Source organism: Thamnophis elegans, chromosome 4 (genome assembly GCF_009769535.1).
Source record: "Thamnophis elegans isolate rThaEle1 chromosome 4, rThaEle1.pri, whole genome shotgun sequence".
Classification (NCBI taxonomy): Eukaryota; Metazoa; Chordata; class Lepidosauria; order Squamata; family Colubridae; genus Thamnophis; species Thamnophis elegans.
Genome location: NC_045544.1, coordinates 110,651,782 through 110,673,816, shown reverse-complemented (window position 1 = coordinate 110,673,816; position 22,035 = coordinate 110,651,782). Strand labels below are relative to the sequence as shown.

Genomic DNA, 22,035 nt, shown 5'->3' with positions numbered 1-22,035 from the left:
TATAGTTAAGTGAAACTGGTTTTCCCATTGACTTTGCTTGTCAGAAGGTCACAAAAGGTCATCACAGACCCCATGACACTGCAAGCATCATAAATATGAACTAGTTGTAAAGACTATGAATGTAAATCACATGACCATGGGGATCCTGCAATGGCCATAAGTGTGCAAAATGGTCATAAGTCACTTTTTTCAGTCCCATTGTAATTCCAAACAGTCATTAAACAAATTGTTTGTAAGTTGAGGACTACCTGTATATATGTATTAAATTGCTGTCATTTTCAGCCAACCTGGATAATGTTTATGGTAACTGGAAACAGATGGAATTTGTACTATTGTAATCTAATATATCAGCCACACCAACTTTGAACAAGCTGAACTATAGTATCCCCAGTTAATGAGCATTTAGCTTCTGCTTAGAAGGAAAATCCCAGAGCCTACAAAGGCAGCCTATTTCACTGTCAAAGTTTTTGAAGTTTTCCCTCATTGTTTAACAGAAATCTACTTCCTTGAGATTTTTATTTCTTAGTTCTTCTTTCTGGAACAACATAGAACAAGTTCCCTACATTTTGTAATGTTCTTGTTAATCTTCTCTTGTCTGGGTTTAAACCTAATAACTACAAAAGTGGCTAATAAAGCAATGCTTTATCAAAAGGACAAAATGGAGGAAATTAGAGAGTGTAATTTACCAAGACAGGGGCAAGGAGGGAGGTAATTATTATTCCAGGAATGTACAGTGTCTATAACTGAAAGTAACTCTCACAACTAGTGGCACCATCAGTTCCTACAAGCATTAAACCACATGGTCTCTGTCAATAGAACCTACATGCCCAGAGGTGGGCTGCTACGGGATTTGCCTGGGTTCAGGAGAACCCGTAACTAACATTATGACCAATTCAGAGAACCTCCAAATCCCACCCCTGCCTGGTCCAGCCCACCACGCCCCTTCCAGAAGTTTCCACGTCGTCTGTTTCGGATGCAAGGTAAGTGCAGGGCCAGCATGGAGGCTCAAGGAGGGGGAAAATGGGCCTCCCAGAGCTCAGAGGAGGCAGTTTTCGCCCTTCCAGAGGCTCGAGGAAAGCCTCCTGAGGCTAGGGAAGGAGAAAATGCCCTGCCATGGTGCAGAAGGCTGACTAGGCCATGCCCACCATGGCCACACCCAGCAACCGAGCAGAGAACCCATTGCTGAAATTTTTGAAGCCTACCCCTGCATATGCTATCCCTTAGCATCTCCAGGTAGCAGATACTGATAAAGTCTCAAACCTCCGAGAGCTGTCTAAGTTTTTATAGAGTTACCTCGTATGAAAACAGAGACTCTCTGGATAAATCCATTTTTTGAATCAGGCTGAGTTGAGACAGACTGACTAATTTTGTAAATCTTCTACATTACGAGTCAGTTCATGGTCTTTTGGATATGTTGACAATAAATCTTTGGCATGTCAAACAGTCTAAACAAATCACAGGAAATAAGCTGAATCTATTTAATTTGCATACTTCGCTGATATAGGGCAGGGATTTCTTCTATTTTGATGCTGTGTTTATGTGAGAGCATAACATTCATGAAACTCTTCAGCAATTTATTTAGGAGTGACCTGACACGATTGGATGACATTTAACATGGGAATTGAATGGGAAAAAAGCATTTCAATCTGTCAGGATGTCCCATTTCTGACCTTTAGGTTGCTGTGGTTAGACAAATTTTAAAAGGCAAGTAAAGTAGGAGGTTGAAGGATTGGAGTTTAAGAACGCCAACTGAGTTTCTCACGCTCTTTGAAAAGGGGGAGGGCAAGGATGTTCTCTGCTGGAGAGCATGACTGCCTTCCACTGGACAAGTGTAGATGTTTACTGCTTCATCTGTGGCTTTGGGGCTTGGAGGACAATATCAGGAGCTGCCTGTTCTTCTACTGATACAATATACACTCAGAATGTATGAAACTCTCAAAATAACCTTCTGCTGTGTGCTACAAAGCAGAATAGCCTCCTCACAGACTCAGTTGGCAAAGAACCATGTAAAAGTATGTGAGCTAGGAACAATTAGCAATCCACTAGTACCCAGTGCTGTGTACTGAAGCCAGCCAGGTCCTGCATTAGGATGGAGCGTACATAAGACCCAGCTGTAGGTGCTCTGAGTGAATTGACTTCATCATCAGTGGGAGTTCCTTTGCCAGAAATATAGAAGGAAGAGAACGGTGACACCCTACTTAAGAACATTCTCAGCTGGTGCTAATGTTACTATAGCTCAATGTTTTCTAACTTTGGGAACTTGAAGATATGTGGACTTCAGCTCTTAGAATTTCCAACCATCATACTGGCTGGATAATTCTGGGAATTCACAAATCTAAAACTGCTGAGATTGAGAATTACAGTTTAGACCATGACACTGATCTCTGATTTCACTTTTATGGCTCACTAGCTGATAACACGGCATTGCCCAGTTATTTATTTATAGGGTGACAATGTCTGCACCAAGGGTGGGTTCTGGCTGTTGCTACTACCAGTTTGCTCTTGCTGCCACCGAGAGAACTGGTTCGGGGGTATGGCAGGCCTGGGTCACTGCCCGTTCCAGCGACCTAGGCCACCAAGTTACTACCTGTTCGGCTGAACCAATCCGAACTGGTAGGAACCCACCTCTGTTCCAGACCAGTGACGTGCGGTGAGGATTACGGTTGGTGAGGCAAGAGCGCGGCAATGGCGAGAAGCAATGTCTCCACCGCTGTGTCCGACAGGCGTCTCATGTTTATGGTGGACATAAATGCAAGATGCCTGTCGGACACAGCGGCGGAGACGTTGCTTCTCGCCGCTGCCGCGATCCACTGCCTTGTCCCCCCTGCCTCCTCCATCCCCACCACTGTGTCTGACATGCATCTCGTGTTTATGGCAGACATAAATGTGAGACGCCTGTCAGACACAGCAGCGAGAACGTCCCCACTGCTGCCGTGTTCCGCCACCTCGCCCCCGCCTCCTCCGTCTCCACCGCTGTGTCCGACAGGCATCTCGTGGTTACGGCGGACATAAACACGAGATGCCTGTTGGACACAGCGGTGGGGACGTTGCTTCTCACCGCTGCCACGCTCCGCCACCTCACCCCCCGCCTCCTCCATCCCTGCTGCTGTGTCCGACAGTCATCTCGCATTTATGGCGGACATAAACGTGAGATGCCTGTCAGGCACAGGGGCGGGGACATTGCTTCTCGCCACTGCCGTGCTCTGCCACCTCACCCCCCCACCTCCTCCATCCCCGCTGCTGTGTCCAACAGTCATCTCACGTTTATGGTGGACACAAACACGAGACACCTGTCGGACACAGCGGCAGGGATGGAGGAGGCGGGGGGGGGGCGAGGCAGCAGCCGGAGAAGAAAGGGGAGAGGAGGAGGAGGAAAGGGAGATGGAGCAGGACAGGGCTCCCGATGGGGGGAAGAGGAGAAAGGGAAGGGGGGCACAGCAGGCAAAAGAAAGAAACCGCCAGACCGCCAGCAGAGGAGGGTAAAAGACCCGCTTCTGCTGGCGGGTTGTCCCTCTCTTCTCAAACAAGGCTGCCCTCCCTGCCTCTGCCCCTTCCCTCTCTTCTCAAAAAAGTCTCTCTCAAATTGAGAGTTTGTTTGAGTGAAGTGAAGAAAGAAATACACACACACACAAGTTACTCACAATAAAAAATTACTTACAAATTAAATTACAATAATTTTGAATTCCTTCCCCCTCCCTCCGTCTGACCCACATACCTTTTCCGGCTGAGTCACAGAGGATTTCAACTCTCCTCTTGTCCGCCATGATGAAAATGTAAAAAATGTAAAAAGAAAAAGGCAAGAGTTTTGCTGCCAGAGCAGGAGGCGAGAGAACCACGTGCCTCCTTTACATAAGGAATTTTTTGCCTTTTAACCCTTGCTTAACTCTGTTCAAGTGGTCATAATGATAGTCTAAAGGAGGCACGTGGTTCTCTCGCCTCCCCCTGCAGTTAATCACTAAGCAGAGTCATCCACTGTGACTCTGGCAGCAACTACCTCTGCCTTTTTCCTTTTATTTTTTTTTCTTTTCATCATGACAGTGGTGAGGCCCTACCTCCCCCGCCACCCCTGACTGCACGTCCCTAGTCCAGACCAAACATAATTTCTAATGTTGGACCAGAGGGAGCCCTCTTGTGGAGTACTGTGAAGCTGTTACCATGGCAACTCCACTGTGATGTACAGTAGAATCCAGTATGACAGTACGACACAACAGGCTGTATCTTAATAGAACACACACCCCAAGGGATGTTAGGAGTGTCTTACCTCCACAGTATTTTTTTCCAGCAAGTAAGTCATCTGTGTACCAATTGCTTGAGTCATTCCAGAGTTATACTGGAACATACACATACAGAGCCATTTATATATATAGACCAGTGGTGGGTTCCGGATCCCATTGCAACTGGTACGCTACAGGGCCCGGAGTCCACCATGTGCACACATGCAGCATACACACAGCATGACTGTGACACTCCAGCTGTTTGGCAGAGTGTTGCGCTGTATGCTCTGTGTGCATGTGCGAAAGCCCCGATCGGGTCAAATACAGGTAAGGATGGCCCGTGGGTCCTCTGAAGCACCATACTGGAATGGTATCTGGTGCTCCCAGCAGGCACCTGTACACCCATACCAGGACGTACCAGTCATATCCCACCACTGATATAGATTGTTGTTCTTGTTAACAACTTTTTTGGGCTTTTTGTTTGCTTTTGTTATGATTCAGATTTTTCAATAGGAAAAGAAAGGCAGGATATAATCCAAAGAAATAAACACCCACCCACCCCCTGTCATGGAAAAGAAGTGAGTAAGAAAAATTGACATGGCTTAGGAAGGTTGAGTTAAGACTTCAGTCTGTATTGCTTTGATTAAGAAGGTACAAACCCATATTCCAGATAAGTCTTTCATGGATTACTAAATTTCTCCTTTCTTTATTGGTTTGCTAAGAAAGTATGACATTAAGTCGGGGGCTTCTTACTATGTGGATCCCAGCATACTGGTTATGAAACTCTGGGATATATTGGCTGGAGAATTCTGAGAGCTGAAGTGCACACATTTCATGCTGCCAAGATTGAGAAACATTCCTGTAGTGTGATCTACTGTTTTTACTACACTGAGATGTTGTTTATGTTTTTACTACACTGAGATATTGTTTATGTTTTTATGCCTTGCACTTGTAACATACCTTACGATGTTTCTCCCTTTGCATGACATCCTGTTTTCTGTTAACATAGTGGTTTAAAAAATACTTGAATGGGTAATTAATTTAACTCTTGGGTCTTAGATGAGGAAGGGGAAGAAAAGAACAATGATCAGCATCTCATTCCACTGACCAATAGCAGCCACGAACAATGTAGCCAACCTGACCAGGGACAGCCTGATAGACCCAACAGAAAAAAAAAGGACAGAACCAGTTCAGCAGTGCTAATCCCCACCCACCCAATCTGCCCATCCAACCCCAACCTGGCCAAAGAGACCAGAGCAGTACAATCATCTCAATTCAGCAGTAGCCAACGGTACCAACCAAGCCTTACAGTTTCTGCAGCATCATTCTCAAGCCAGCTGTGACAGTGACAGAAAGGAGCTCTGTAGAAACAGAAAGGCTCAGAGCAGCCCAGCAGGAAGGAAAAAAGAAAGGTTGGTTTGGAAGCACCTGGGATGAAGGCAGAGAAGGAAAGAATTGCTTTCCTCCCTGGTTCCAAAGGTTAGAGTGTGCTGGTTGGTGTCTCTTCATTGCCAGTGTTTCTGGACTTTTCTGACTTCTGACATTGCTGGGTTTCCACAGCTGGGGATCATGAGTTGTTGGGCTGTTACAATTATCCTTTTTCCTCCTTCAATTCTTTTCTGTGCATCCCTTCTTTCATCCATGCTCCTTTCCTGCAGCCTTTCCTCACAGTCCTTCCTGTGTGCTCCCTTTTCTCACACAACATCCTTCTCTCCAGCACTTTCTCAGGTTACCTGAACTCTTCTCCATTGATGTTCCATGTCATCATCAATCCTCCGGGGATTCATGGATAGGATAGCAGAACCAAGAATGAAGACAAAAGGAAGTGGTGCCCTAGAAGACAATAAAATAAAATGTTCTTTGAAATGGAGAAGTAGTATGAGCATTTTTCCAATTGTATTCCCTTCCTTCTGCAGGCACACCTAGTCTGATTCCTTTTATACGGAGCTGCTTTTGAAAACTATTTGCAAGGAACAGCTGCTGCTTCAAAAAGCTATTGTCATGCTGTTGACAGATGGATTTATTTAGAGCACATGACTCCCTTGTTATTCAGTCTATATCCATTCCCATTCTATAAGTCCGCCCTACTTCCCTAATTGTGGTAAACTTCAAATGTCTTTGACTACATCCCCTAACATTTCCTGGGAGTGTCCAAGAAAAAAAAAGAGTTGTAGTCTAGCATATCAGGATGAGACCAATGGGGCAAGGTACACATAAAAACATTGGGGCATGATACTTCAGTTGGAATATCCAACTGTTAAGACTTCGTTAGAAATTTTATTACAAAATGGAATTTACTTCTTTCATTTTTTGAGACCTAAGTATACTTCACCTTATGGGTGAAACTTCTTTTGTTTGTCTATTTATTATATTTTACCACAATGTAATTTCTTTCATAAATGCAGGAACTCAAACAAAAATGATTTCTTGCATGCTATCCGTGAAGAAAAAAATAATAGCTGTTAGGGGAACTGACGAAAAAGGTAAATAAACACATTTTAAAAAATAGAATTTGGCTTGTAAACAAAAAAACACCAACTCATTCTAGTCCTCTCGGGTTTCTTCCTGGGGACGTTTTATTTTCCATTGAAGTAGCCACAAGTCTAAGATTAGCTCAAAATATGCTATTTAGTTGGTTTGCTGGTCTTAAGGCTTTAGACAGCAGCAACCCTGTCCCACTTTGTTATTCTGATGTTGTTGGCAGGAAACCACTAACAGAAGTCAACTGACAAAGCGGAGTTACTTTATTAGAGCATTTCTCTAGTTGCATGCATTCTTATCAAGCAGACCATTAAAAAAAGACCTGGTTTGTTTTTTGTTTTTGGAGGATTTCTGGAATTTCATGAGAAATGTTTTGAGCCACACACAAGGAACTCTAAGGTGAGAAACTGAATTAAATATTAACCAATTGGGACTGTATTTGAGGGCATTGAATGTGATCCATAGGACTGAACATTGGACAGAAGAGTCATTTCAGCTCTTGATTTAGTGTTCAGAGACCAGCCCAGGGGCTAAGCATAAGCCGTTCGCTTAAATTTAATTTTCCACCTGTAAAGTGGGAATAGTTTTAATAGGTGTTAACCATAATGAGAAAATATAATTTTGAGCAACCACATGTGTCCAATGCTCCTCTTGTTCAACATGATTCAGCATTCTCAATTTTCATCCATTTTCGCTTTCTTTTGGTATTTTGTAAGTATGCAGTCATGTGAAAGGTTGTCCTAAGTATATTAGAGACTGCTAATGTTATGAAGATATTCAGGATAAATATATAGATAATATTGAATAATATACAGTCTCCATGTAATAACAGATGAATGATTATTCCTCAAAATTGTTGGCAGTCACAGGCAAATTTGGCGATTATCACAAACCCCAGTTACTTATTTTCAATTTGCTGCTTTGCAGAGTGAGAAAGGTGGCATATAATTTTAATAAATAAATAAGTAAATAAATACATTTTAAAATGGTCACACAAATATGATTGCCAGCAACTGCTTAATGCATTTTATATACAAAGGTGCACCCACGCAAGTTTTTCTTTAAGTGTAAAATTTCTCTGGCATTTTGGTCTGAATCCAAAAATTCATCAAATTTTGGATATTTTGCTTGATCTTTATTGAATGCAATATTGCATTATTTACAGGGGGGGAAAAGAAATGAAAAGATGGTTCATTACCATGGTGGATGGTTCTGAAGAACTTAAAATTGCCTAACAAAAATGAAATCAATGACATATTTAAATTTTCATTGGTGATTTAAACGTTGAAGTTTAAAATATACTTATTTGAATTTTATTTGTGGGTGATTTGTGATATTTTAATGTCCTGGGGTTAAATTTGTCAATATTAAACTTTATGGGATGCTTGTCATGATGATATGATATGACAGACAATATACTGAATAACATTTACCATTTTTATTGTTCTTGTATTGAAAACTTCATTAATTTGCTTGTCATTTTTTTTTTACTGAAGTTGCAGAAGTTTTGCACTGAATGCTGAAGAAATGATACTCTTTTGTTCCTTGGATGTCTTAAAAACACAGGGAGAGAAGGGCTACAGAATTAAGAGCAGAATTTAATCCAATTTTGTAGGCGTAGTTGTGGCTGGTTACTTTTGATTCTTGGATGACTAGAGAAATGTTGAGACATTCACCCTTCTAAATTCACCTGAGTGTTAGACCACATCATTCCCCTTTTTCCAGATCCTTGAAAATTGCTAATATAAATATCAATGCCAAAATTGTAGTCAAAGCTAAGTATTTATCCATAATTAAGTCCCTATGAATTGATTGGGCTTGATTACATTTGTGAGGCACTTATTGTTGATCTTTTAGATTTGTTGAGTTTGCACAAGATGCTTTTTTGTCTTTGCTTGAAGGAAAAATAATAGATGCATCCATTTTCCTTTATAAATTTTCTAAATAGGGATGGGTTGATCCAAAGTGGACATAAACAATTGAGCAGAATATCAACAGCTGTTGATAGTCAGCAATGGCTGTGATGGGTAATGCTAGACCATGTAAGGGGAGGAATCATACTGAATGCTCTTGGACTCAGTCCTGAGGTAATGCTGCTTGTTAGGAAAAACACAAATTTGCTAAATTCATATTTCCACAAAAACTACTTTCACAGACTCAAATCAGTTTATGAATCAAATCTTGGCATCTTTTTTTGAAAATTGGTCTTCTGCTCTGAGATGGTTCCAAATAATGGTTCTTAGACAAAATGTATACACAATATTATGGATTACTAGGAAAGTAGCACAAAACAGTGCATTTATCTGAGAAGAAATTATGGCAGAAATGTGCACACTGTTCAAAATTGCATATCCAATTTAGTGGACTAGGAGAAATATACATAAAATAATATAAACTTCTAATTGATTTTTGTTTAAGGTTATAAGCAGTGAAAGGACTCTGTTGATCAATATTACTCAGATAATTTATGGTGGTTAAAATGAGACCATAGAGATATCATAAAGGATATAGTTTTGCAGGCCCAGAAAAAACAAAGTAATGTGGAAATAATATTGATCTTTTTTGTAATTTTTTGTTTTGCTTTATCAAAACATTAAAAGATTATAAAGTGTTGGTAATATTTTCAATTATTTATAAAATGATAAAAATGTGAAAGAAATGGAAGTTTGTAACTATTACCATATAAACTAGCATGGAAGAAACATAAAGCCATTTGTCTCAAAATAGAAAAGAATTCAATGTTTATATTCATGATAAAGATCAAGTGATGAAAATTAAGAAATAATAATCTTAAAATCTCTTAATATTTCAGATATAAGAATATTCTCTCATGAGATTCATTCATGGGAGAATCTCATTTCCTGGGGCAAAAGATACAGTGTAAATTGTCCTTTCCATCAATTTTTTTTCCTTTAAAATTATTTCTCTTTGTATCAGTCCAAATTAATTGGTATTTCTGTATTTCTGTTCCATGCTTAGTTATTAAACACAATATAAATGTAGTGAATTGTTTTAGTTAGTTTTATTCATATAAATCATTAAATTAATAATTTATGTTATTAAATTGAATTAATCATTTAAAATTTGTATAATGAACTTGAACAGTATCTGGATGTTAGTAGGTAATATGTAATGAGCTCGATCCCATTTCTCTACATTTCATAATTAGCAGTATAAGAAAAGTATAAGAAAGAGCAAGATCGGAACATTCACTGTGTTTAAATCTAAAGCACTGACATTTTAGAATCTTCTCCGTCAGCTGAAAAAGAACACATTTGAATACAAACAAATGTGCATGTGTTCAGTAACTAAAACAAAGTTTTAAAAGAAGGTAAAGATTTCCCTGTCAGTTGTGTCCAGTTCTAGGGCATGTTGCTCATCTCTATTTCTTGACTGAGGAAGCCAGCATTGTCTGAAGACAATTTCCGTGGTCATGTGGCCAGCATGGCCATATGCCAAAGATGCATGGAATGCCATTACCTTCCCACCGAAGTGGTACCTATTCATCTACTTGCATTTTCATGTTTTCGAACTGCTAGGTGGGCAGGAGCTAGGGCAAGTAATGGGAGCTCATTCCTTTGCATGAAGTTCTAGTTCTCCAACGCAGGCTGCCAGCTCTTCAGCTGACAAACACAGCACCTTTAAAATAATTATCCTTTTTATTTCATCAAATTTGTGATATGAATTAGTCTGGCAATATTTTTATTAAAAAGCAGGTTATGAATGGCCGTTGTCATATTGTTGCTGTCATTATACCACAGCTCACCTAGGTTCATAACCTTTAACTAGACTGTCCAAAGAAAACTGATACATGAACATCTTCCAATCATTCCTCAAACTTAACTAAAGAGCTGCAAACTCAACAGGGATTATTTTGTGCCGCTTTTATGCAGGACTAAAATAGTATTACTAAATTAATAGTGTCTTATCATCTAACCCATGTTTAAAATATTGGGGGACAATCCAGTCCTGAAGAATACTCACACTATAAGCATAACCAAAGGCATCCATGAAATGATCCCATTTGAGTTGACATGAAACCACATGTCCTACTTGCATTTTTTTCAGAGACAGGATGGGACTATGTGAAAGCAGGAAAATCAGGAAAGAAAGGAATAATTCTCTATATAGACAGAAACCTCAGAAATCCATGAAAAGGAAAGTTCCACCACCTGCACCACCGGTAAGTTTTAATCGTCAAGAAAGAGTAATTTACGAACTAAAATTCTGCACCCAGGCAAGGTATTCTAGCAATCAGATGCATATGTTTGAGAGGCTGAGTCCAGTTTAAAATAAAAGAATTCTCCGTCTGACTATCAACCTTAATCTCCACCCATCAGCTCCGTCCATTTCACCTCGTTTCCTGTAGAAAGATTTCTCATTATACTTCTCAATTATTCAGCTAACATTTAACCTTCATTTCAGGCATAGTACCTGCTGGGCTGGCTCAAAGTTCCATCTAATCCAGCAGCTCGATCGTATTAATCAAGCAGGTGGCTCCAGGATGCCCTAGAGGCAGGAAAGAAATTAGCCTCTGTCCAATAGTAATCAGCAGCAGCCAAATTTTTAATTTTATCTATTTTTTTATTACTGTTCCTTCAGTTTTAGTTGGTATCCAAAATACAGTAACTGGACTCACAGTTTCAACACAGTATGCAAAAATCAGGATATCAGTGTCACACTATGATGGTAAAAATGTGTGTCCACAAAGTTGATTAAAATGTTATTTCTGAACCACCCTGGAATTAAAAGAAATAGTAGCCAGGAAGATCTGAAATGCAGAGATAATATGTCCAGATATACCTGTCTTCCCTCACCACTGACTAGATGGCTAAGGCTAATGCATTAATTTTAATAATACTGGTAGTCCTCAACTTCTAACACTTTATTTAGTGGCCATTCTAAGTTACAACAGGACAGGACAGAACAGAACAGAACAGAACAGAATAGAATTCATTATTGGCCAAGTGTGATTGAACACACAAGGAACTTGTCTTTGGTGCATATGCTCTCAGTGTACATAGACATAAAAAGATATGAAAAGATACATTCGTCAAGAAACATAAGTTACAACAATATGTTAAATGTTAAAAATATGACTTAGGACTATGTGTTACATTTGTAACTGTTGCAGCATCCCTATGATCACTTGATCAAAATCCAGATGCTTGGAAGCTGACTCCTATTTATGACAGTTACAGTATCCTGGGATCATGTGATCACTTTTCTGACCAGCAAAGTCAGTGGGGAAGCCAGATTCACTTAAGAGCCATGTTGCTAATTCAGCAACTGCCGTGATTCATTTAACAAGTGCGGCAAGAAAGGTCACAAACTGGGGCAAAATTTACTTAACAAATGTCTTGCTTAGAAATTTGAGCCCCAATTTTGGTTGTAAGTTGAGGTCTACTTGGATCTTCCCATCCTTCATTACTGGTAAGTAACGTAAAAGTTTCTGTTCGATATGGTTGTTTGCTGATCCTGGCTAAATTTCAGTATACATGTAATATTTCAAGAGGGAATAAATTGTAGTCTTCCAGTAGTTGTTAAACATCAACTTCCATCAGCTCCTCTTAACCTGGTCAGAAATGTGGGATGCTGGAAACTGTAATTCAGCCAACTCCAAAGGGGTCCAGTTTGATCTCTCCAGATAAACAGATGGCTTCTCCTATTAACTGAAATGAGCAAATTCTCAGCAGCCTGAATTTTGCTCCTAGGACAACATTTGGTAATAGAATTATATACAAATGTATCCTTGACATCCAATTTCAATGCAATTAAGTAATGCTTGGCTTCTCCTTTTAATTACTTTCAAAGGGCAAGAATTTATCCATCACTTCTGCTGACCAACTTGGTAACGGTAAAAAGGATTTATGTCTTTGTTTCTGAATATTTATTGGGGAGTCTTACCAGATGATGCTTAATGATGTCAGCAACAATTGCATGAATAAAATAACGCATCATTTCAATAAAAGAGAGAAATAAGAACAGTTTTATTTTTAATATATCAATACCCTTCTACATTGCCTATCTCAATTAAATGACTCTGGGTGGTTTACAATAAAATATAAAAAATAAATAAATGAAAAAGATAAATCAGAATTAGAAACAAAGTTAAGAACGATGCATTTGAGTTATGGATATTTGCTCCAAGATGAAAAAAATTCCAGAATTTGGCTTCTTAAGAAATATGCTTTTGAAAGATGCAAAAGTTTAATAAATGGTTTTCTAGAGAAACTGAATATACAACCAACAGACAACAAGTTTAAAACATATTAGCAACATGTACTATAGATTAAGGTGAGAAAGAGTGTAATCATGAACTTCTCATAGGGAAATATGTGAATACTTCTACTTTTGTTTGCTAAATACTGGTGAGCCTAACATCAAAGTTTCCTCCTTCTCCTACTCAATATTTTGGCTTGTAAAATGACTTGAGTCCGTCCCTAAATCCAAAATAAGAAATAGCCAGTGCTGTTCTCACAGAGCTATATATTGTTCCAGACATGTGACCTTGCATTGAAAAGGAGAAGCTTGCAAATGTTTTTTTTATTTGAAAAGGTCAGACAGTGAGATTTAGTATCTGTCTCATGAGTGCCTATATTTAGAAAAAAATATCTTGTTCACCATCCATTAATTAACCAGCAAGCGCTCAAATTATAAAAAACTTTTTTTCTCTTTTATTACAGAGCAGGGATGGGAGGGAAATCAAGTTTAATGGGATCAAATTTGTATTGAACAGATACAACTAAAAAGACAGAGGTTATGCTTATGGTGATGTGGCTGTCAGTTTCTCAACTCATGTCAGAATATGACATGAATATAAGAATATAACTCACTCATTCAAGAGGAGGAGGGATTAGAAGACTGCAGTTATTTGTTGAAGAGAAGAGAACATCAAAATTCATTATATTTCATACATTTAGTTTCTGTTTCTTTCTTTCCTTCTTTCTTTCTTCCTTCTTTATAATTTGTCTCTTACTTTATGTAAAATTCTTAATAAATATAAAGACAAAGAATACGACAATAGAAAGTGGAACATAAATGAGATGATCTTAATAATCCCCAACACAGAGAAGGCAAAAGCATAGGGAAAAACTATTTTAGCAAGCATTACACTGATTACATTGTACCTTTTATAACTTGGTATACTGTATCTCAGGTTATGATCATTTGCCCAGAATCCTTCAGGCCTTTCTTTGTAGCTGCCCCATACGATTGGAATCTCTCACACATCTTAATTGTTTCTCAGTGTTTTTGTATTTTACTACAGAGGTTGGTAGCCAGTAGGCCTCCAACACCCAGCAGTCCCAGCAAATAAAGTCAATTATGGCAAAAGTTGAAGTTTCTGTTGAGAAATATTTGGAAGGTCATAGGATACCCATTCCTGTCCTGATCTAACTAAACCCAAATATTCTGAAAGGACTGACTAAGGCTTCCCCTCCTTGCCTCCATTTCCTCCCCTTCCTCTGTGCTCTTCTTGTTCCTAAATTTAGATAATATTCTTAAATATCCATTCTGTCTTTGACAGTCTTTTATACAATGATGTTATGATAGTGATTATGATTACTACCATTCAACTTCTCATCATAATTATTGAAAAAGATGCAGAATCTTAACATAGAATATTCTCAGAAATGATTAGAGGAAGGAAGGAAGGAAAAATAATCAGAGAGAAGGGGGAACTGGGCTGAACACATCAAATTGTTCTTTTCAGACTACAGTCTGGGGCCAGTAGACATATAACTAATCACTTTCTCTGTGATAATTTGTAGTGTGATGCAAAATCTTCAGAGAAGATACTGTACATACATGCCAAATATGTTTTTTCCCCTAAAAAGGTAACAGGACTTTCTTGTTTTTTCCTTTGAAAACATTTCACTTCTTATCTAAGAAGCTTCTTCAGTTCTGATGTTCTTGGATGAGAAGTGAAACATTTTCATAAGAAAAAAAACAACCAAGAAAATCCAGATGCCTTTTGAGAAAAAAAGAACCTTTGAGACAACTATGTCCTGGGTGATTGAGAATCTCCACAGATATACACCACACATGCTCTGTGATCTCTAGGATCACATTGGAATATGCATACACCTACATACAGAGGAGAGTTCCTCCCTTTATGGTCTGGTACACCAGAAGAAGTAGTGAAAATCTGGCGTACCAGGTAGGACCTGTAGTAAAAATGATGGCTTGACCACGCCCCTGAACCTGCTCTCCTCTCAGAAGATTCATCAGAAGCTTTTTTTAAAAGTTGAAGTCCACAAGTCTTAAAACTGCAAACTTTGGAGTCCTGCTTTAAATTGAAAAGCTGCTCAGGTTTGCAAAGCAATTATTGGGGGGTGGGGTTGCTTCCCACAGAGGGAAGGGAGAAAGAAAGAAATAGAAAAGAAGGAAGGAAGGAAGGAAGGAAGGAAGGAAGGAAGGAAGGAAGGAAAACAGCACAGCAATTTAGGGCTAGAAGTCTACTTAGAGGTCATCTAGTCCAACCCCCTGCTGCAGCAGGAAACCTTACATAGTGTGGATTATTTTGATGCCTCTAACAGAGAGGAAAATTGCCAGAAAGGAAAAGGAGTTTACTAGGACAAGACTGCCATGGAGAGAAAGGCAGAGATAGTCCTTGACTTATGACTACAATTGCACCCAAAATTTTGGTTTCTAAGCAAGAGCATTATTAAGTGAGCTTCACCACATTTTACCCAATCCATGACAACACCTAGTGAGTGAAGTCGAATTGGCCATACCCACCCAGTCATATGACCACTGAGCCACACCCACAAAATGGGCCACACCCACCAAATAGGTAGTAAAAAGTTTTGAAACCCACCCCTGCTTACATATATTATATGACACGGACAAACAACAGTTTAGTTCAGATGTATAAATGTACATGGCGAGACACACATGGCAAGAAAAATGAATCTTGTAAGTTTACCAGACAGATGGCATAGGGAACAAAGCTGTTACAGAATCTGGTAGTCCTGCTAGAAATAGTTTGAAATCTTCTCCCAAAGGGGAGCAACAGAAACAGAGCGTGAAGTGTGTGTGGGGGGGTCTCTAACAATGCTTTGAGCTCTAAGCATATAGTGCTTATAAGCAGTATCCTAAATAACAGGAAGTGAGCTTCCTATCATCTTCTCAGTTGTCCTTACCACTCTCTGTATGGACTTTCTATAAGCTAGCAGTTTGTTAAAAAGATCTCAAGTATGCCTCCTTATAAGATTGCTGACTGGTAATATCTTATTAGCTTGTCCAGAATTAATATTTCTTAGCTATTGCTGGTCCCAGCAAAGAAACATTGTAGGGTAATTACTCATTTTATTATTATTATTGTTGTAAATAATTTTGATTGCTTCTTAAAAATATGATAGTAAATTGCTCTGGAAGCAAACAGGAATTAAACCACTAATGGATTTCCTTGAAACTAGCTATATAAGGACTGGTTTCAGCTAAGTGACAACTATTATTAAAAGACTATATCCCTGGGTCATTCAGGCCCCACACTGACTTTGTCTAATAAGGAATACGATCTGAAAACCTTCTTGATTTAATTTAAGTTTTGAGCCATTCACCCAGTTATTATTTATATTTTACTCTAGACTGAATCAATGTTTCTGTTTGTCGCATGCTATAGGCAAGAAATATGTAATAGCACAATATGCTTTCGTGTCTATGAGTGATCGAGATCTGCCTTTGACTGTAGGAGAGAAATTTGAAGTCTTATGCAGGTGGGTACACTTTTCAGCTTTTGACTGATTTCATCATGCCCCAATATTTCTTTTGTCCTCCGTTGCAGAAAAATATTTCTCAAATACTTCTTTGTTCATCTGCATTTGACCTGGAATATACTGTGGTTTCTCATCAGATTGTATAAATCTTTCACCTTTCACTAAAGATTTCCTTGGAGAGGAACATTTACGAGTCTTTTACTAATTTTTTGAGGCCAGAGCCATAGTGGTGCAGTGGTTAAAAAGCAGTATTGTAGGTTAATTCTGCTGACTGCCAGCATTTTGATTCTCACTGGCTCAAGGTTCACTCAGCCTTCCATCCTTCTGAGGTCAATAAAATGAGAGCCCAGATTGTTGGGGACAATATACTGATTCCGTAAACCACTTAAAGACGGTTGTAAAGCACTGTGAAGCAGTATATAAGTCTAAGTGCTATTTCTATTGCCGCTCAGGAAATGTTCAGAAGAGATTTCAGGAAACTGTCCATTCCTCCCAGTGCTAGTCAGCCATAATAATCATAATGCCACTTGCAGGCCTCTGTCCTATAATAAGGCCTCTGTCCCATATGTAATGTATCCTGTTTAAAGTGGATTAAAAGGAGCTTAATTCTTTATTCAGTCTAATTTATTATTCATTCATTCATTCATGTATTTTGTTCACAGTGAAGGGGAGTGGTGGTTAGCAAAATCCCTTACTACTGGAAAGCAGGGCTACATTCCTAGCAATTTCGTAGTCACCATCAATAGCCTGGAAGAAGAAGAGTAAGTATGAGAAAGTCGGAGAGCTCTTGATATTTTTGTGATGCATGCAAAGGACTTATCTCTGATATCTTGTGGAAATTCTAGGTGATATCTAAGCCTGTTTCTTGCCATCATGATATTTACACAAGCAATTATGAGGTCCATGTGTACATGTCTATATGCATATATGTTTGTGTGTATGCATCTTCTGTTCACTCTCTTTCCCATTCCTTGGCCAGCAGAGGGGTCCTTCTGATGAGGTGACCCAGTCCTTATCATGAGTCCCATCCTCCTTCTCTTCTTCAGGCAGTCCCAACCCCTCAGAAGATATTGACTTTTTGCTGTTCCCATGACTCTAGTCTAGGGTATGTCAGAAGCAGTGCCCACCTTGGAGAACAGGAATGATGGATAGAAGTGATAAGAAAGAAGCATTGATCAAGGCAAGAAGCCATATTGTTGGCAGGAGACCCACCAGGTTAGACTGAGGTCAACTGGTAGGCCTCCACTGTCAGGATGCTCCATTTCCTGGACAGTTTCCCATGGAGTTAGTTAAATTGTTGTGCAAATAAATGAAATAATTATTATTCAAGTCTTCTTTTATAAGGCCCCATATTTATTTTTTAATTACTGAATGTAATCTAATATTTCTTATTTTAGTCCCCTTAATCAATAGTTTTGTACTGGTTTGTTTCCTTGCAATGATGATAATGAATATTGTTATGCTCATTAGCTTCATTTGAGGTTCTTCCCAAAGTTGACATCGCAAAAAACTAACAGAAGAAAGTGATAAGATGAACTGGTCTGTTGGCAAGGAAGAAAATAAAGTTTCACCCACAAGCTCTGTGTTTTAATGGCTGATTCAGGAATGTAGTTGACCCTATAAGGGACAGGGACCAGTTAACAAAAGCAATCGTATGCATATTTACTGTATGCATCTTCACTTAGCTTAATACAGCTTATCCCAGAAACATGTGTGTGGACTGTACAACTACAAATTTAAAGGACAAACACAGGGAAGCAAAAGTGAAATAAAAAATGAAAGCAAGGAGGAAGCTGTTAATTAAAAAAATAGAGCATTTTCAGAAGACATTTCATACAGTGGTGGGATTCAAAAAAATTTACTACCAGTTCTGTGGGCATGGCTTGTTGGGTGTGGAATGGCTTGATGAATGTTGCTTGGTGGGCGTGGCAGGGGAAGGATACTATAAAATCTCCATTCCCTCCCCACTCCAATGGAAGGTTACTGCAAAATTCCCATTTCCTGCCGATCAGATGAGACTCAGGAGGCAGAGAATATATGGGGGTGGGGCCAGTAAGAGGTGGTATTTTCCGCTTTTCCAAACTATTCAAAATTTCCACTACCGGTTCTCCAGAATAGGTCAGAACCTGCTGAATACCACCTCTGATTTAATAGATTCCTCTAAACAAACCAGTGCAATTGTCTATTAAGTTTAAACATTTCAACACAAAACATATTTACAAATAAATTGTTAAGATTACATACCATTAAATAACATTTTTGAACTTCTGAATTCACTACAAAACTTAGTGAAAAGTAAGAGGAAAACAATTATAATTTGCAATTTTCTGGATTTCCAAGATTTTTGGGGAAAAAAACCATTGATTAAACTCAATGTTTTTCACACTTGACACTCTTAAGATGTGTGAATGTCAATTCTCAATATTCCCCAGCCAAGTTTGAAATTGCCAAGACTGGGGAAAACCTGCTGTAGTTGGAATCATTGTATAAAAAGCTTGCTCTTTGTTTTTCAGATGGTTTTTTAAAAGACTTAACAGAAAAGATGCTGAACGTTTATTAATGATGCCTGACAACAATATAGGCTCATTTTTGATAAGGGAAAGCGAAAGTGTTCCAGGTAAGAAGTTGTAGAATTGTTTTAAAGGTAAAACTTGCATGAGTTGCTCAGATTAGGGATTTTGTCATGGTAATAAAAACAACAAAAATATGTTTGTTTGTTTTTTCATTTGGAATTTCTCCACGGATAGCAGTCTAGCATTTGTTTAAAGATGACTGGGGAAGGATAGGTGGCAAGATCATCTGCAGAGCTTTTATGAGAATTATTCTAAAGCCACTCGGATTTAACCAGAATTAGAGATTGTGACTTGTCAAGTCCTGTTGAGATAACTGGACCAAGACCTTGTGTGATTAGCTGGGTTGAGTTTGAATCTTGAAGATTTCTTGAAGATTTGGACACAGAAACCCAAGCAACTGTTTATTCAATTTTGCTTCTCCCACCAGCCAGCAGATGACATTTGATTGGGTATATACAGTAATAGGCCAGAGTCAGTGGTCCCACCTTTTTTTAAGGTGATGATACATTCATCCTCAAGATGTTGTCACTGAACCCAAGAGTTCTAAATAATTTTCACCCAATTTCAATCTTTTCTTTCTAAGGAAGGTTGTTGAAAAGAAGGTTTGGCAGTGGGTCCAGATGGCTATGGAAAAAATTATCTAAATCCTTTTTAGTTCAGGAAAATAATACAGAAACAGCATTGAACAGGCTTGATGGTGACTTGTGGTAGACCAGATCATGCATGATGCAACTGTCTTAGCTTTCTCCGATTTCTTAGTGGTTTTGATGCATTCCATCATAGTGTCATTCAGGACCATCTATAAAGATTAGGAATGATGGACATTCTGTTATGTTTCTCCTCCTTTCTTCCATACAGTATTGGTGGGATGGCAGGAGGAGGGAGAGAGATCTGCCCCCAAACTCTTGATGTGGGCACTATAGAAATTATATACAGTAATGGGCTGCGAAAATAACCTTGAGGAAGAAGGGGAAAGTCCAGGCACCAGTCAGATAAAAGAAATCTCAGCCCAAAGCAGGAATGGAATTTGAGAAGCATCTCAGACTTGATTATACCTAGTTCTCTTTAGGATAAATGTAGGGAGGGGGAATGCACATTCAAATTGGCCTCTTTATCAACTTATACATTTTATTAAGTGGCATAAGCTTTTGTAAGCCTCAGCTTACCTCACGATCTGCCTGATTTTGGCTTACCATGGTTAATCTCTTCCCACAACTTCAAGGCTCACTTCAAAACTCACTTGCAGGATTTGGGTTTAGTAGTCTAAAGAAAAGAAGGACTAGGGAGGACATAATACCAGTATTCCAATATTTGAGGGGCTGCCACATAAAAGAGATGGTCAACTTATTTTCCAAAGTACCAGCACGCAGGACAAGAAACAATGGATAGAAACTAATCAAAAGAGAAGCAACCTTGAACTAAGAAGAAACTTCCTAACAATGAGAACAATTAACCAGCTTCATCACTGAATAATTTTAAGAAGAGATTGGATAGTCACTTGTCTGAAATGGTATAAAGTCTCCTGTTTGAGCAGGGGTTTGGACTAGAAGACCTCCAAGGTCCCTTCCAGCTCTATTCTGATTGATTGTTTGATTGACCATAGAATATGTTGCTTTGCAAAGAGAGACAAAATGGAAATAGTCAGGAGTAGAGGATTCTTTGCCTCTATCCATCCCAGACAAGTAGTGACACAAAAGAGGAGGTACACACATATTTGGGTGTGTTGTACAGAGGAATCAGGCTTCAGAAGAAGTTAGCAGATATCTGGTCTCTTTTTCATTGTTCAGTGCTTTGTCCCTAGTCACATGAAATCAGATCCTATATTGGGATGTTGCTAAAAATTCAAAAGTACTTTTCTCCAGTCTGGCACCCTTCAGACAAGTTGACACTTCACTTCCCAGAATGCTGCAAGTACTGTGAATTCTGAGATTTGCTCCCCTAGGAGGTGCATGTTGGATGGAATGGCTCCATCTACAATAGACTGTTCCTTCTGATGGCACAATTTAAGTACTAATAAATAATCCTCCCTTTTTTTCTTGTTCCAGGTGCATTTTCACTTTCTGTTAGAGACATCTTCTCTCAAGGGGATATTGTTAAGCATTACAAAATCTCCACTATGGACCAAGGTGGATACTACATCTGCCCCAGGACTATATTTTCTTCTTTGCAGGAGCTTGTCAAGCATTATTCCAGTAAGAATACTTCTGAAACCTTTCAGATTCATAATTAATAAGACGTAAAACAGAGTATGTCCCATAGAAACAGAACAATTTAGCTTAAGTTCTCTGGGTTCTTAAGCAACACAAGTGTTTGCAACACATCAGTTCAGATTGTCTAAAGTCAGGAAAGGGATCTGAAATTTCTCTTCTTCCTTAATTTGGGGACAGAAATGATTTTTTCCAATCTGAAAACTATAGGGAACTGTCCAACTGATTTTTGTTATCTCATTCTCTGAAAAATTACCTTTGGTTTGTCCTACTTCCTCTTTGTGTCATCCTGCACAGCTAAAGATAATGGTTTGTGTCAGAGGCTAAGATATCCATGCAAGTCTCTGACTCCACAAGTACCCTGGGCTGCTGATGAATGGGAAATCCCACGAGACACTATAAAACTCATCAAGAAACTGGGAGCAGGCCAGTTTGGTGATGTGTGGATGGGTAAGTTAAGACTGATACTCTAACCTCCATGACTTTATGAAATCCTTTATTTACTCATAGGTGTTTTGTTCCTACTCCTTTTACTTCTACTCTTTCTCAAAAATATCTAATTAAAAGAGAAAGAAAAATGTTTGGTTACTGTCCACTCCATATATGAGCTCTTGCTTTCAGTTGAAGGCTATGGCAATGTGAAGAGGAAGTAATGTACTGTATGGAAATCTTAGATTTCCATTTGGTTTCAATTTTATATGCTTACAAAAACAGCAAAATTATGATATTATTGAATTTCTTGATATAAATCTAACAAGCAAATAAAATAAGGGTCTTGTTTCAATTCTTGGTATTTTTAGTTAAAGAAAAAAGAATCAGACAGCAGTTGGCGGGAAAA

General features: G+C 38.8%; 1 protein-coding gene and 1 non-coding gene across 2 annotated transcripts in view; both read left to right on the top strand.

The window, feature by feature from the left end:
- The first annotated feature begins 6,943 nt into the window (after positions 1–6,943).
- BLK (BLK proto-oncogene, Src family tyrosine kinase) overlaps positions 6,944–22,035 on the top strand; it is a 31,033-nt gene continuing 15,941 nt past the window's right edge. The window contains exons 1-7 of the mRNA XM_032216091.1: positions 6,944–7,094; positions 10,764–10,878; positions 16,266–16,417; positions 17,080–17,178; positions 18,931–19,034; positions 21,036–21,182; positions 21,495–21,647. Coding sequence (XP_032071982.1) covers positions 7,057–7,094; positions 10,764–10,878; positions 16,266–16,417; positions 17,080–17,178; positions 18,931–19,034; positions 21,036–21,182; positions 21,495–21,647 — 808 coding nt within the window. The 5' untranslated portion in view covers positions 6,944–7,056. The remainder of the gene's footprint in view (positions 7,095–10,763; positions 10,879–16,265; positions 16,418–17,079; positions 17,179–18,930; positions 19,035–21,035; positions 21,183–21,494; positions 21,648–22,035) is intronic.
- Positions 16,535–16,653, top strand: LOC116508544. Its single transcript, XR_004255361.1, has one exon. It is a non-coding gene; the product is annotated as a U5 spliceosomal RNA (small nuclear RNA).